This window comes from Schistocerca serialis, chromosome 2 (assembly GCF_023864345.2).
Source record: "Schistocerca serialis cubense isolate TAMUIC-IGC-003099 chromosome 2, iqSchSeri2.2, whole genome shotgun sequence".
Lineage (NCBI taxonomy): Eukaryota > Metazoa > Arthropoda > Insecta > Orthoptera > Acrididae > Schistocerca > Schistocerca serialis.
Window position 1 is genome coordinate 774,348,081 of NC_064639.1, and position 14,251 is coordinate 774,362,331.

General features: G+C 43.8%; 1 protein-coding gene across 2 annotated transcripts in view; it reads right to left on the bottom strand.

The window, feature by feature from the left end:
* Nucleotides 1–266: 266 nt before the first annotated feature.
* Nucleotides 267–14,251, bottom strand: part of LOC126455699 (ninjurin-1-like) — a 31,110-nt gene continuing 17,125 nt past the window's right edge. For both annotated transcript variants that reach the window (XM_050091468.1, XM_050091467.1), the window contains exons 3-4: nt 11,752–11,955; nt 267–1,853 (exon numbers count right to left, since the gene is read on the bottom strand). In XM_050091468.1, the coding sequence (XP_049947425.1) occupies nt 1,677–1,853; nt 11,752–11,955 (381 nt within the window). In that variant the 3' untranslated portion in view covers nt 267–1,676. The remainder of the gene's footprint in view (nt 1,854–11,751; nt 11,956–14,251) is intronic.

Genomic DNA, 14,251 nt, shown 5'->3' on the forward strand with positions numbered 1-14,251 from the left:
CACCATCTCCACACCCAATTTTCTCAAAAAGGCGACTGCATCAAGAATACAACATAGTTTATAAATTATTAAATAGTTAATTTTAGATCATTTCAGCAAGTTTGGTTTTCATAAGTATGCAGTAAAAATGCCTGATGAAGCGCGAAATATGCTGGAAATGTCTGGTAATAATTAAATTACATGAATAAATTTAATAATGTGTTCGATAGGAGTACAAATTAAATACTTTTTTGATATTTAGGATTCTCACTAAATAAAAATGTACCTTATGTTTTGTTGTTTATTTTGGTAACAACCTATTTACAGAATTAAGTATAAATTCAACACTGAACTCACACACTCTTCAGTGTTTACAGATAAATAAATGGTCGCAGTACAATAATCAGCAATGATCGTATATCTTCCCAGAATCAACGAGAAAAATTCTGGTGATTTTTCCCACATATCAAAATATTGATTAATTTTTCTTGGATGCAGTTCACAGTCATATAAAACTTTTCAAAAGACATCATTGTTGCCTCTGAATAAATAATTTTAACAGTTGAAGGTAACCGTCAAGTGTTCAACACAAAAGCACGTTGGGTAAGTTGATCATGAGAGGTGGTTCAGTAATATCTGACCACACAGCCGTAACCTAAGCAACACAGAACACTATGGTCACGTATTAAGGCGAAGAGGAGGAAGACAACTGCTTTCCCCCCTTGTACCAGGGGCAGGCACTCTGGACTCGCATTCGGGAGAGCGACGATTCAAATCCCCGTCCGGTCATCCACATTTAGGTTTTCCGTGATTTCCCTAAATCTCTCCGGGAAAATGCCGGGATGGTTCCTTTCAAAAGAGCGCGACCGATTACCTCTCCATCGTTTCGCAATGAGAGCTTGTGCTCCGTCTGTAATGACTGCACTGTCGACGAGACGTTAAACCCAATCATACTTCCGTTCAGTACCTGGGGAGTGCATACGAACGTACGCATAGCCAAGCATAAGAAGAGGACAACAGATCCACGCCACACACAGCTTGGGCGCCAACGCACAAAGCAGTACGTCGCCTACTTTTGGAAATCACTGAAATCGAATAGCTAATATACATTTCCTTAGTGTGGAAAACTTTCAGCCGGTTCCTTACTGGGACGCCCAGCCAAAGATGCAACCTTACGGAATGATGGGTTCAGAATAGGGAATACTATCTGGTTTATGGCATCCGCAAGCCTTTGTGTGTATTCTCACGACCGTCTAATAGTGGTGATAATTCTACCAACCCAGATCAGCGCACAATGGTAAATTTTATGTTAAACTAGGGCTAGAGCTAACGTCTTGTAACCGTCATTCGAGAAAGATGACAAACTCAGTCGGAAACAATGCAATCAGCCACACCCCTATTGAAACAATCATCCCGCCATTCGCAGGAAACCTAAATGAAGATGTCCATAACGGGATTTGAAACGCAATCAACCAGCGTACGAGTCCATTGTCTAAACCACTGTTTCACTTTTCTCAGTCACTTTCGAAGAATAAAGACAACAGCTTCTTTATAAGGAATGTAAAAAATTGCTCAGGCACTAAGGCACATGACACGCACACAAGTACGACTGTACAACAAGGTCTGGAGCTGACATTGGTGGCATTGCGTGACTGCCTGTCGTGTACGTTACAAGGTTAAGTGGACACTATAGAAGACTAAGGGGAAGCTGGCGCGGGCGAGACGTCGCTGAAGGACGCTGCGAACACGTTGATGATGGTGACCAGAAAGACGCCCACCACCACGTAGTTGTTGAGTTTATTGGCGTGCGCTTTCTTCTCCTCGCCCTTCAAGTCGGACTTGCCCTTGAAGATGAGCACCACGCCCACGGCCACCTGAAAAAAGTGGTTCAAATGGCTCTGAGCACTACTGGACTTAACTTCTGAGGTCATCAGTCCCCTAGAACTTAGAGCTACTTAAACCTAACTAACGCAAGGACATCACACACATCCATGGCCGAGGCAGGATTCGAACCTGTGACCGTAGCGGTCGCGCGGTTTCAGACTGTAGCGCCTAGAACCGCTCGGCCATCCCGGCCGACGCCACCTGAAAGAAAAGAAGCATTTAACTTCTGCCTTCCGTTTTCGTCATAGGCCGCAAAATGTCATTTCGGTTGCTGCAATATCAAAGAAATTTTCCCTTTGTTGTCATTTCACTCCGTCTCCAGTCATGGCGAATATGGGCTGGCGGCGGTCTACTCCCGATTTCAGCTAAGAACAGTAATAAAATAGACAAACATTGTTTCTAAGATATTTAAAAGTATAAAATATGTACATTTTTAAAATTATTAAAACAGGTATTTGCATATTTAAGATTTGAAGTAAAATAGCTTTTTTTTTCTTAAAAATACAGTTAATTGACGATGCTCTTTATAAAATAGAACACTTTACTGAAGTTGCAAGAGCAGTAGGTGAGGAGGACTGTTAGAGGAAAATGTTTTTGAATAGTGTCTGGGACTGAGGAATTGAGGACCCAGAGCCAAGCGTTTGGAAAAGGATGCAGCTCCTCCCGCCAGAGGTTCGAGTCCTCCCCTCGGGCATGGGTGTGTGTGCTGTTCTTAGATTAAGTTAGTTTAAGTAGTGTGTAAGTCCAGGGACCGATGACCTCTGCAGTTTGTCTCTTAGGAATTCACACACAGTTAGTTGACAACTCCTTCTATATAATAGATGAATTCTTGAATAGGAATAAATAAATCTATAAATACAGTACATGTATTTTGTGCCATTATATATATATATATATTAAAATACAGAGTTAAAGATTAATATTTCTATTATTTACCCCATTCTCTTAAATGGCACAAAATAACACATGTACTGTATTTATAGATTTATTTATTCCTATTCAAGAATTCATCTATGGTATAGAAGGAGTTGCCAAGGAGATATGATTTCAATTTATTTTTGAAGCTATTACTGCTGTCTGTCCGACATTTTATTTCATCTGGTAATTAGTCGAAAATTTTTATAGCACCATATTTTACCCCTCTCTGTGCCAAAGATAGGTTGAGTAAAGGACAGTCTAAGTCTTTCTTTTTTCTAGTATTATAATCATGAATATCACTGTTGTTTTTAAACTGGTCCGTGTTGTTGAGAACAAATTTCATTAGTGAGTAAATTTACTGTGAGGCTGTTGTAAGAATTTGAACATTTTTGAAGGACGGAGGAAAGTGGGAGGGGCGAGGAGTGGGGGCGGTGGGACGGAAGCCCGACAGGGACATGTAAGGACAGTATTTTGTTAAAGTGATACTGGGGCGGATTTCATGGTCAGGTAGGAGTTGTCGTCAAAGTTTCGTCGGGACACGATGTGGCGAGTGTGTAGGTGTAATGCTGGAGCGCAGCAGAGGACAAGGATTGACAACTAGGGATGAATCGGTTGGCTACTTGGTATCAAGTTTGCGGGATATAGAGGAAATCCGAAAGTGTTGTGTGTGAGAGGGAAAACTCGGAAGTTTTACATGGGGATGGTGGGTTGATATGGAAGGCAAAGTGCAGTACATGTCGTCCAATAATTTGAAGAGAGTGGCATAATTTTGGTGGAGCATAAGTTCAGGTGACTCTGGATTGGGAACTGGTCGGATCAAGGCTTTGAATGGTGGAGAGATGCATTCCTCATGTTTAATCGCCTAGTGGCTTCAGTCTATTTAGGTCTTTCAATTAGGTGGTTAGTAGATGCAATTTCTAAGTTAGTGCACAGACGGGGATTAGTGCAGAGTGTTTTAGTATGTCAGTTAATCGTACAGTGCGGTCCTAAATTATGAGGTATAAATCATGGGAGTGGAAGGTGCTGGTTTTTCGTTCTATAACTACTGCCTATATCTTGGAAGGGGTGAGCTTGAGGAGCCAATAGTTGCACCAGAAGGTAAAATGGTTGAGATAGATTTGCAGGGATCGTTAGGTTAGGTTAGGTTAGGTTAGGTTAATATATGCCCATCAGTAGGAGGACGTACAGGAGCAGAGAACACAGAGCTTTAAGGCACATCTGCATTGGGGTGGAAGGAACTAGAATTAGTGTTGTTTATGGTTACAAGGCGAACACAGTTTGTAGAAAGAGCAGATGGCTGACGTTTGTTGGGTGCCATACAAGTATATATGCTTTCTCATGGTCAAGGAATACAAGGATGGCAGATTAACGATTATGCAGTTGATGGGATACGAGCTGACTAAGTTAGAGGAGCTGGTCGTCAGAGCGAAGTTGGGATGAAAACGAGCTTGGTTGATAAGGACTGTTAGGTGCTGGTTTAGGTGTTTATGAACGTGTTGATAATGGATGGATTCGAAAATCTTGATGAACATGAAGGTGAGGTTGATGGGTCGGTAGGAGGACACGTCGCTGGGAGGTTGGATTTAAGGAAGAATGCACTATGAGAAGTTTTTCACAGTATAGTCGACTGTATGAGGGATCACATTGGCAAGGATTTCTAGCAAAGAATTTACACATTCTTTCATGTGCCAATAGGTAATACAGTCGTGACCAGGAGCAGTGTTTCGTTTATTTTGTAGTATTTGTATGATGTCTTGCAGTGTGATCTGTTCGTGTTATGTGGTCTAGGTTCTGGACACCAGAAGCAAGAGGTGAGACAGGTGTGCCACTTCATTAGCGAAATACGGGAAATCGGTGATGAAAATGAATGTTGTAGTCAAGGATCGAAAAATATGTGAGATGCGGGATGCGAAGCGATTAGCTTAGATTGTTAAATAAATGATGATTATTGTGCAGAAGTGGATAGTTGAGATAGAGATGCTTATCAGTAAGGCGGTGTAAGGTATTTAGAGGAGATTATAGGTAGTGTAGTACCGAAAATGACACATTTTTTGCCTGTATCAGTTTTTTTTTCTTGTTTTGCTTTTATTAGGCTTCTGGTGTGTCTCCGTATTTGCATGTGTGTGTATGTTTGTGTGTGGCTAGGTGGTTGGTGGATGGGTGGGTGGTGGGTGGGTGGGTGGATGGATGAGAGGGCGGGTGGGTGGGTTTCTGGATGTGTGTATGTATGTGTGTCTCGGCCGTGTGTTTGGAGAAAGCAACAGTCAATATGCGGAGACTCACGGAGAAGGAGATCATTGTGTCACTGTGTGCGATGAGGAAAGAAGGAATTGGTTGAGATGAGTGGACATGGCGTTTGACAAGGTGTGTTGCAAGAGGGAGAAGGCAATGAGAGCTGTCATCAGTTCAAAAGTTAGCGGATGGCTTCCAATTTGTATATCAATATATTCCCGGCGGGTACTCCAGCTGGCGTGAAGCACTCGTGGATAGGTTATCAGTGTTTCGAGGGGAGTGGGGGGGGTGGGGGTGTATGTGCAGCTGTGAGATGTTCTGTGGGGGTTAATGTGCAGGGTGATCACTTCCAGTAGTATCAAGTGTGCGTAATCTTTTAAAATGTTTATTGTTTAACGAAAAAGGGACGTAAATAGTAAAGACACTTTTATTGAAGATGAGTAAATCAACAAGCGCTGGTGATGCTCTGAACGGAATCAAACAAAGTATTTATGTCTGACAAGGGTGAGTACGAGTGCGGCAGTTGTTTACGTCCGGAACCGTGAAATAGCCCACTGATTTTGAGCAAAGATGCAGCTGAAAGGCTCTTTTTTCCACGCCACAAGTCTTGCAGCCCAGTGAAATGAACTACACTCATGCTCATAAATTACGGATAGTGCTGATACATGGAGAAACAATGTTTTTGGTGGGCGGTTTGCGGGTTTAAACCACCTCTAGGTATGACAATGCGGTGCATTTGACCTGCGGTCGTCGCACAGTGGCGCTGGCAGCAGTCCACATACGCAGAGGTGTGTTGGTGCATGTCAGACTACGGTGCAGCGAGTAAGTGTGCAGACGTTTTCAAACGTGCTAATGGTGACTGTGTGTTGAAAATGGCTCAAACAACACATATTGATGACGTTATCAGGGGTAGAATACTAGGGCGACTGGAGGCTGGTCAAACACAGCAGGTCGTAGCACGGGCCCTCCGTGTGCCACAAAGTGTGATCTCAGAGTTCCGGCAAAGATTCCAGCAGACAGGAAATGTGTCCAGGTGCTACAGTACGGGACGTCCACAGTGCAAAACACCACAAGAAGACCGATATTTCACCATCAGTGGCCGCAGACGGCCACGGAGCACTGCAGGTAGCCTTGCTCGGGACCTTACCGCAGCCACTGGAACAGTTGTCTCCAGACACACGGTCTACAGACGACTGAGCAAACATGGTTTATGCGCTCGGAGACCTGCAAGGTGCATTCCACTGACCGCTGGTCACAGGAGAGCCCGTAAAGCCTGGTGTCAAGAACACAGTACATGGTCATTGGATCAGTGGTTCCAGGTTATGTTCACGGACGAGTCCAGGTACAGTCTGAACAGTGATTCTCGCCGGGTTTTCATCGGGCGTGAACCAGGAACCTGATACCAATCCCTTAATGTTCTTGAAAGGGACTGTATGGAGGTCGTGGTTTGATGGTGTGGGTTGGGATTATGATTAGTGCACGTACGCCTCTGCATGTCTTTGACAGAGGAACTGTAACAGGTCAAGTGTATTGGGATGTCATTTTGCACCAGTAAGTCCGCCTTTTCAGGGGTGCAGTGGGTCCCATCTTCCTCCTGATGGGTGATAACGCACGGCCCCACCGAGCTGCCATCGTGGAGGAGTACCTTGAAACAGAAGATATCAGGCGAATGCAGTGGCCTGCCTGTTCTCCAGATCTAAACCCCATCAAGCACGTCTGGGATGCTCTCGGTCCACGTATCGCTGCACATCTTCAAACCCCTATGACACTTCAGGAGCTCAGACAGGCACTGGTGCAAGAATGGGAGGATATACCCAAGCAGTTGTTCGACCACCTGATCCAGAGTATGCCAACCTGTTGTGCGGCCTGTGTACGTGTCATGGTGATCATATCCCGTACTGATGTCGGGGTACATGCGCAGGAAACAGTGGCGTTTTGTAGCACATGTGTTTCGGGACAGTTTTCTCAACTTATCACCAATACCGTGGACTTACAGATCTGTGTCGTATGTGTCCCCTATGAGCCTATACTATTAGCTCCAGTTTTGTGTAATGCCACGTTGTGTGGCACCACATTCTGCAATTATCCTTAATTTATGAGCATGAGTGTAGTTGCCGTCTGAGATAGTGTAACTTAACTCTGCCGTCATGCCCAGTGGACTACACGAAGCTGCCTATAGAATCCTCTATTGTGCTATGCTAAGGCGTCATTGGGCACCGGTATTGAAGGTACAAGTTACTTTCGCATTGTTCTGGTTGTCGTTAATGTAAATATTCGAAACCGGACCGTCTACTTCATTTGAAGTAACTGCTTAGTTGCGCTTTTGAACCTGAACAGACTCCATTCTCTCAAGAAGAAAACATTCTTGTCATTATCGCGGTTTGTGGTTGTGAGGGATGGTTGCTGGGAGTGGAAGGAGGGGGAAGGCTGAAGGGGAACCCGGAACCTTCGTGTTGTTGCCGCACAGTGCGTTCGCTCAGAAGCGGCGACCGATCTTTAGAAGTACTTCGAGTATCAATGAGGATGAAGCACGCTGTCGAGCACTGTTAACAGGATCAGTAGCTGTTAAACCCGTTACCGAACCTGAGTAGTTTGCGTTCTGGAACGGGATATCGTCAAAATAAAAGTCTCTGACGTCATCAGAGTATAGCAAACAGATCAGGCCGAACTCAGAATGTCGTTCCTAATGGGGAAGTCTCGTCAGGACAGAGATAGCGTCCAGAATACCCCTACACAAGAGTTATATGGCCGCTGATATTTACAATATATAGAGCAGAAAAAAGTATTACATACTTTGGGAGTTGGTAGTATGTCCGGTTAACATGAGCCGTAAAAAGCGTAGCTAAAGATCTATGAGAACTTGTTCACCTCTGTTACTGTAAAACACATCTCTTCTACTGCAATCTTTTTGCTGTTATGAGCGATCGACGGACTAGAGTAAACAGACAAGGACACTTTCTTCTGTCATTGTCCATGAATTCTGCATGCAGTAAGCATCTGTTAGTGTCATTATTGTAAGCCATATTCGCTGTTCTGGCTAAGTGCAGCGCATGCACTAGTTCTAAAGGAACCAGTATGTGTCTTGATAAGTTTACGAAATGCTTTTACTTGTAGTTTCATCATTGCAATTACCAGCATAACGAAAGCCTGTTATTGCACACGGGAAATGGTGTATATGATGTTCTGTTATAGCCTAGAAGCAACCGTCTTCCCGTGTTAATGCTGGAAAATGTGTTCTCATTTTTCACTCGTATCTGTTGACCGCAGGCTGTAAACCGTTCATAATAGAAAGGAGATTTCTGTGGAAAAGATGTTTTTCACTATACCGGAGATGAACAAGAACTCATATCTCTCGAGTTATGCAAGTTTACTTGATATTGCTGTCTTTTTTTTGTCCATTTTTGTCCGTACTACAACCTCTCAAAATATGGAATACTTTTTCATCATCCTGTACATAAATGCAACGGTGGATAATATCTGTAGCTCTCTGAGGATATTCGCAGATGACGTACTTGTGCCCAAGGCTGTGTTAGAAACTTATTACGAAATGCGAAGGGGCTTGCAGATGATCAGCGCATGCAGTCAAGGTCGGCAGCTGAGACGAAACATATAGACGAGGAAGTAGAGTGTGTTTCAGCATGAAGCTCCAGTACGATATTTATGAAACTTTATGGAGATGCTCATAAAGTGACGAGTCTTAATTAATTAAACTTTCATTCCATTCGAAACTGATAGCGAGCTGCAACAGCAGTCTGAGGTGTAAGCCCCAGGGGCATAGATACACTCTTTTACACGTTGTGGCATGGAAGCAAGAAGCCCCCGCATGCCATCTTGAGGAATTTCTTGGCATGTTCTACCAGTTGATGAAGATCGCCGGTTAGAGGTTGTATGAAATTATAGGTCTTCCTGAGACGTCACAAGCATCGCTCGATGGGTGGCAAACGAGGGGGCTGGGCAGATCAGTCAAGGATTCGCACATTCCTCAAGATGTCTATGGTGTGAGCTACAGCGTGGGGTCTTGCATTATCCTGCTCGAATATGCCATTTGGTACCGTAGTCATGGAGGGAATAATAACAAGGTTTACCATTCTTACCACATAGTGGCGAGCATTCAGCCTTCTTTCAACAATCACCAAATTACTTCTGTTGTCATGCCCAGTAGCTCCCAACATCATGATTCCAGGAATTGGGCAGGTATGGGACTCTAGAATCGCTGTTTGCTGTGTCCTTTCACCATTTCGTCTCCGGACACGTTGGCGTCAATCTGATCGCTGCAAACAGAAGCGAGACTCGTCGCTGAACATCAGAGATGCCACTCAGCGTCCTAGTTGATTCTGCTTCTATATGATGCAGGTTTCTGTTGTCTGTGATATTAAGTAAGCGGTAAACGACGCCTGGTAGTTCGACATTTCAACCCAGCTTCCAGTAATCTGTTTCAGACGGCAGACGGTTCGTGGCGACAGTCTGCCTGAAACATCTGCCCGAATGTCAGCTGTTACCATCTATCTGTCGGTCACAGCCAGACTAACACCCTTACTGCCTCAAAAAATCCTTCTGAATGTGTCAGCGCGTCATATGTTCTAAAACTGCCAACGTTTCAGCTCTTACTGCAGGCAGTCTACATCAGGGATCACGAATGGTTGCAATAGCAGACGAAATGTTGCTAGTTTTTTAACAAACCGGGAAGGATTTTATTTAAAATGCAGTCCGGTGCAAAAGTCTACGCTTTTACAATACTACCATCTTCCCGAGGTGTAGTTCTTCTGGAAGGACCCGTGACTACACATCTTGTCACACTGTGTCCCGAGTCCATCTCATCACCATTCGTTCTGCATTCATTGCACTACAGCCAACTATCTGTGCTGTCGGTGTGTTTATTTAATGATTAGAGTTTTATCAAAGTCCGACATATTGAAACAAGCAGCACTTGCTTGTCCTCTGGCTATGCTGTGTTGCCACCTCTATTCGTAATGTCCCAGGAACTGTTGGATGCACCCGTAGTCAACGTGTTCTCACACCATTTTTCATCTACATGAATGGCTTTTTTAACTGGAAATACTGAAAATAAGCTCGTATATCGGTGAAATTTTAATCTAAATATCCCATAGGCATGAAAATACTAAAGCCAATTGGACAGTGTTCGATCATGGTGTTGATGGTGTTCCATTTCCGTCAATATAAATGAACGTTATATAATGCGCTCAAGCAGCCCGAAAGCCCCGATATTATTACTCTGCACCGTCGGAGAACAACCACTGTAATTAGACGTAGCCTTCAAGTATCTATAAGTTTCTATACAGAGTGATTCAATGTGAAACGACCACATCAATCTAGGGATGGGAAATAGTTCCCAAACTCAGATTTATAGAACAAAATTCTGGGAAAGTGTAATTCATGAGCGGAAAACATCGCTTGGAAGACCTTCGTTCAACCAGTTCTTCAATATTTGTTCCTTAGCAACTTGAATTAACGGAAGAGCTGGAAAACATCAAAGAAGAGCTGCACGATTCGTCAGAGGCTTTTTACTCGGAAAGAGTGTGGCACGGAAATCGTCAACAAACTGCAGTAAGAGTTATTGTGGGAGAGACTATTTACGTCGCATGGAACCATACTCGCAAGATTCCCAGAGTTCGCGTTCCAGTGAATTAAATTGGAAAGGAGGTGATGGGATGGGAAAGAGGAGGGGAGTGGAAGGCACTATGTACTGTACGCCTCACACCGCACAGCGGCTTGCGAAGTGCAGACGTACTTATCTGATCAAAAATATCCGGAATCTATTACTGGACATTAATGTGGGATGTGTCCACCCTTCGCCTTTGTGACAGCTTGAATCTTGCTGGAGACAATTTCAATGAGGTTTCTGAATGACTATGGAGAAATGGCAGCCGATTATTCCCCGACAGCCGAAACCAGGGAAGGTACTGTTTTGGACCCCGGCATCTGGTGCGAAGTTTATGTTCTAACTCACCCCAAATATACCGTAGTGGGCTCAGCTGGGGACTCTGGACAGGCCAATCCATTTCTGGAATGTTATTGTCCACAAACTACTGGCTCACAGATATGCTTTATGACTGAATGGATTGTCATTCTGGTACAAATAATCATCGTCTCTGAACTGTTCCTGTACTGGAAGCATTAATCCATGTCGTAAAATGTGTTCATATCCTTTTTCAATTAACATTTTGTAAAGTACAGTAAAGTGTCCACACCATAATTACTAAACACCCTCCGCCCCACATACCGCAATACCGCTTGCTCCATTCTTCGTTGTTGGCACTATATATCACCGCAGATATAGTTCTCCAGACATTCACGAGTGATTCTTTCCGCTGATTTCATGCGATTTTTTTTACAGTCAGCGTGCGCAATGTTCGGCTGTCCCTGTCCGTCAGTACATGAGGTCTGCCTGGACGTGGTTTAGCTCCGATTGCTCCTTCGCTTTTTCACTTCACTACCGCATTACCAACAGTCAACTTGGGCAACTTCAGGGAGGTTGAAATGCCCTTGATGAATCTGTTACTCAGGTGACATCCAATGAGTAGTCTACGACCAAAGTCACTGAGCGCTCGTAACCTACCCATTCTGATGTTACTGCTTTCCTGCTAACAACGCAACACTCCCCGCCTCCTATTATACAGACGAGTCCGCCTGTCTAGTGGTCAATTCCGCAATACGCGGGTGTGTCTGGATTCTCTTGATAGTGTGGTACAGAAGTAGATGTCGAGAATATCAACTGACCTGCAGTAAGATGCTGATGGCAATGAGCGTGATGCTGATGACGTAGGTGCTGCTCTGCTTGCCGTACATGATGAGGTAGCGCAGCTGGTTGGCGTTGGAGGTGAGCAGCGCAATGTCCATCATTCCCTGCGCCACCGTCTTTTTCGCCGCCCACGCGTTCCCTCTCGTTTTCACAGTCTCCAGATCATCCGCCGTTTCTCCATCCTTTAATGTGGCATACAGACAATAATAAATGAACCGTCCACTATTACTTCTGTGGGAGAAGTCAGCATTGTCAGGTAAAACGATTGAATTGCTTGTCAGATGTCTGCTTCTAGGTACTATTTTTGTCACATATTCTATTACATCTACATATATACTCCGCAACCTCTGTGCAATGCGTAGCTGAAGACACTTAACTCCTAAATTGGGAAATTCCTCATCTCTTACATTCACGTACTGTGTGATACAGGAGTCACTATCTGCTCTATACGCGCACATTCTCCCTCATCTTTTTTCTCATGATCCTTAACGCCAGTTAGACGATGTTGGAAGCGCAGTTGTGATACAGTATTACGTGAGTACCAGTTCCCTAAATTTACCCGACAGGGTTTCATGATTTAGCAGCACCATCTATCTTCCGATAATTTCCATTTAATTTTCCCATGCAGCTCGGTTACACTTTCATGTGGGCCATACCGATCTGCAACGGCCTCATTACCAGGTTTCCGTAACTGTTGCTATGACTACCTGATGAAGACTCCAAAGGGTGAACCAGTGCTCGAGAACTGGCCACGGCAGCATCGGGCTTGCAATTTCCTTTCCCAGGACTCTTCCAACAAACTTGGTTCTCCATTCACCTTCACCACTGCTGATTTTATCTGTTCGACCCAGATCATATCGACTCTTAAGGTTACACTTAAATATTTAAATAATCAGACGATCTCCAGAAATTTACTAATAATTGTATACTTCCGTGTTCTTTTTAATGGATATTACCCTACAGTTATCCACATTCAGAAGTCAGTTGACGTTCATTACATCAACTGTAAATTATGTCCAAGTCTTGCTGGCAACAGCATCTTCGGTCAACACTCTGGTAATGGTGCTGTCACTATCTGGTAAATGGTTTACAGATGCGGAGATACACTGGCACCAATAGCACAAGAATGTAATTAAATATATGACATAGCTTACAAAATACTTTAACAACTAACGCGACAAATTTATAATGAAATCGTCTCATTGGCGCTGATTACAATAAAATTATATCTTCTTGTAAAAAACTGTATTCAACCATAAACGCAGTTTCACCAAACAGATTACTAGCAGTTGTAATTGCTTCCCACCCAACGCCACCACATTAGTACTAGTAAATGTTTCCCGCTGTCAGCTGTTGGTTAATGTAGAAAACCTTAAATTTATGATAAACATACGTATTGTGATCTTTTCTTTATACTTTTCAGCAAATCTGTGAAGTTTGTAGTCGTGAATTTACAGAGTGAAAGAAAGATGAATTTGGTGCATCATATACCGGATGGTTAAAACTAAAATGCTGCTACTCCCAGGGTTCCCGTGTGGGCTATAATTATCGTTAAGCAGTGAAACTTAGTAAATATACTAACGTATTAAAGCGGAACCGATTTACGCTGGAAAAAATTAATTTCAGTTTTGGTCACCAGAGGCAAATCTAGCGCTGTGAATGCAAGAAAGACGTATAGATGTGTTTCTATATGTAATTGATTAGGAACTGGACGTGGGCAAGAAAGGTCAAAAAAGTGAGAGTGGTATATTGTCGACTTTATGATTAACCGGCGCTTACTCAGTTTGTTCAGTACGAGCACCGGAGTCTTCGACGACATGCTGCATCCGCGAAATGACGTGATCTACAGTTGCTCGCAGCAGTTCCGATGGCTTCTGAGCAACGTGGTCCTGTACACTGACCTACGATCAGGCAGAGATGGAACGTGTACCTAGTAAATGCGTTCTTTTAGATATCCCCAGAGCCAAAAGTCTCATGGTTTCAAATCAAGTGACCTTTGCAGGCCTTGCATCCGGAAAGCCTTTAGAGATAACACGTTCGTGGAAGGCTGCATGAAGCAGATCTTTCACTGGGCGAGAGACGTGAGGTATTGCCCCATATTGCACGGAAAGAGTGGTTTCTTCACAGTTTCCCCGTCCCAAAGTAAGAATCACATGCTGTACAAGAAGGTCTCGATAACGTGCAGACGCCGCTGTACGCATGACAGGCCCTCTGTTTGCATTATCTTCAAAGAAGAACAAACCGAGTGTAAAGGTGCTTAGTCACATAAGGCGAGTGCTATAGCTCTTCGTGCACAACACTCAGTTTAACAGTACCTCAAATTCGGCAGTTCTGTTTATTCACTGCACCCTTTAGTGTAACATGTGTCTCGTCACTGCGTAGAATACTGCCCGACCACATGTAATCAACTTCAGTCCGTTGCAGAAACCGAAGAGCAACTTCAGAACTTTATTGTGGATCATCAGGTTTCAGTTGCTG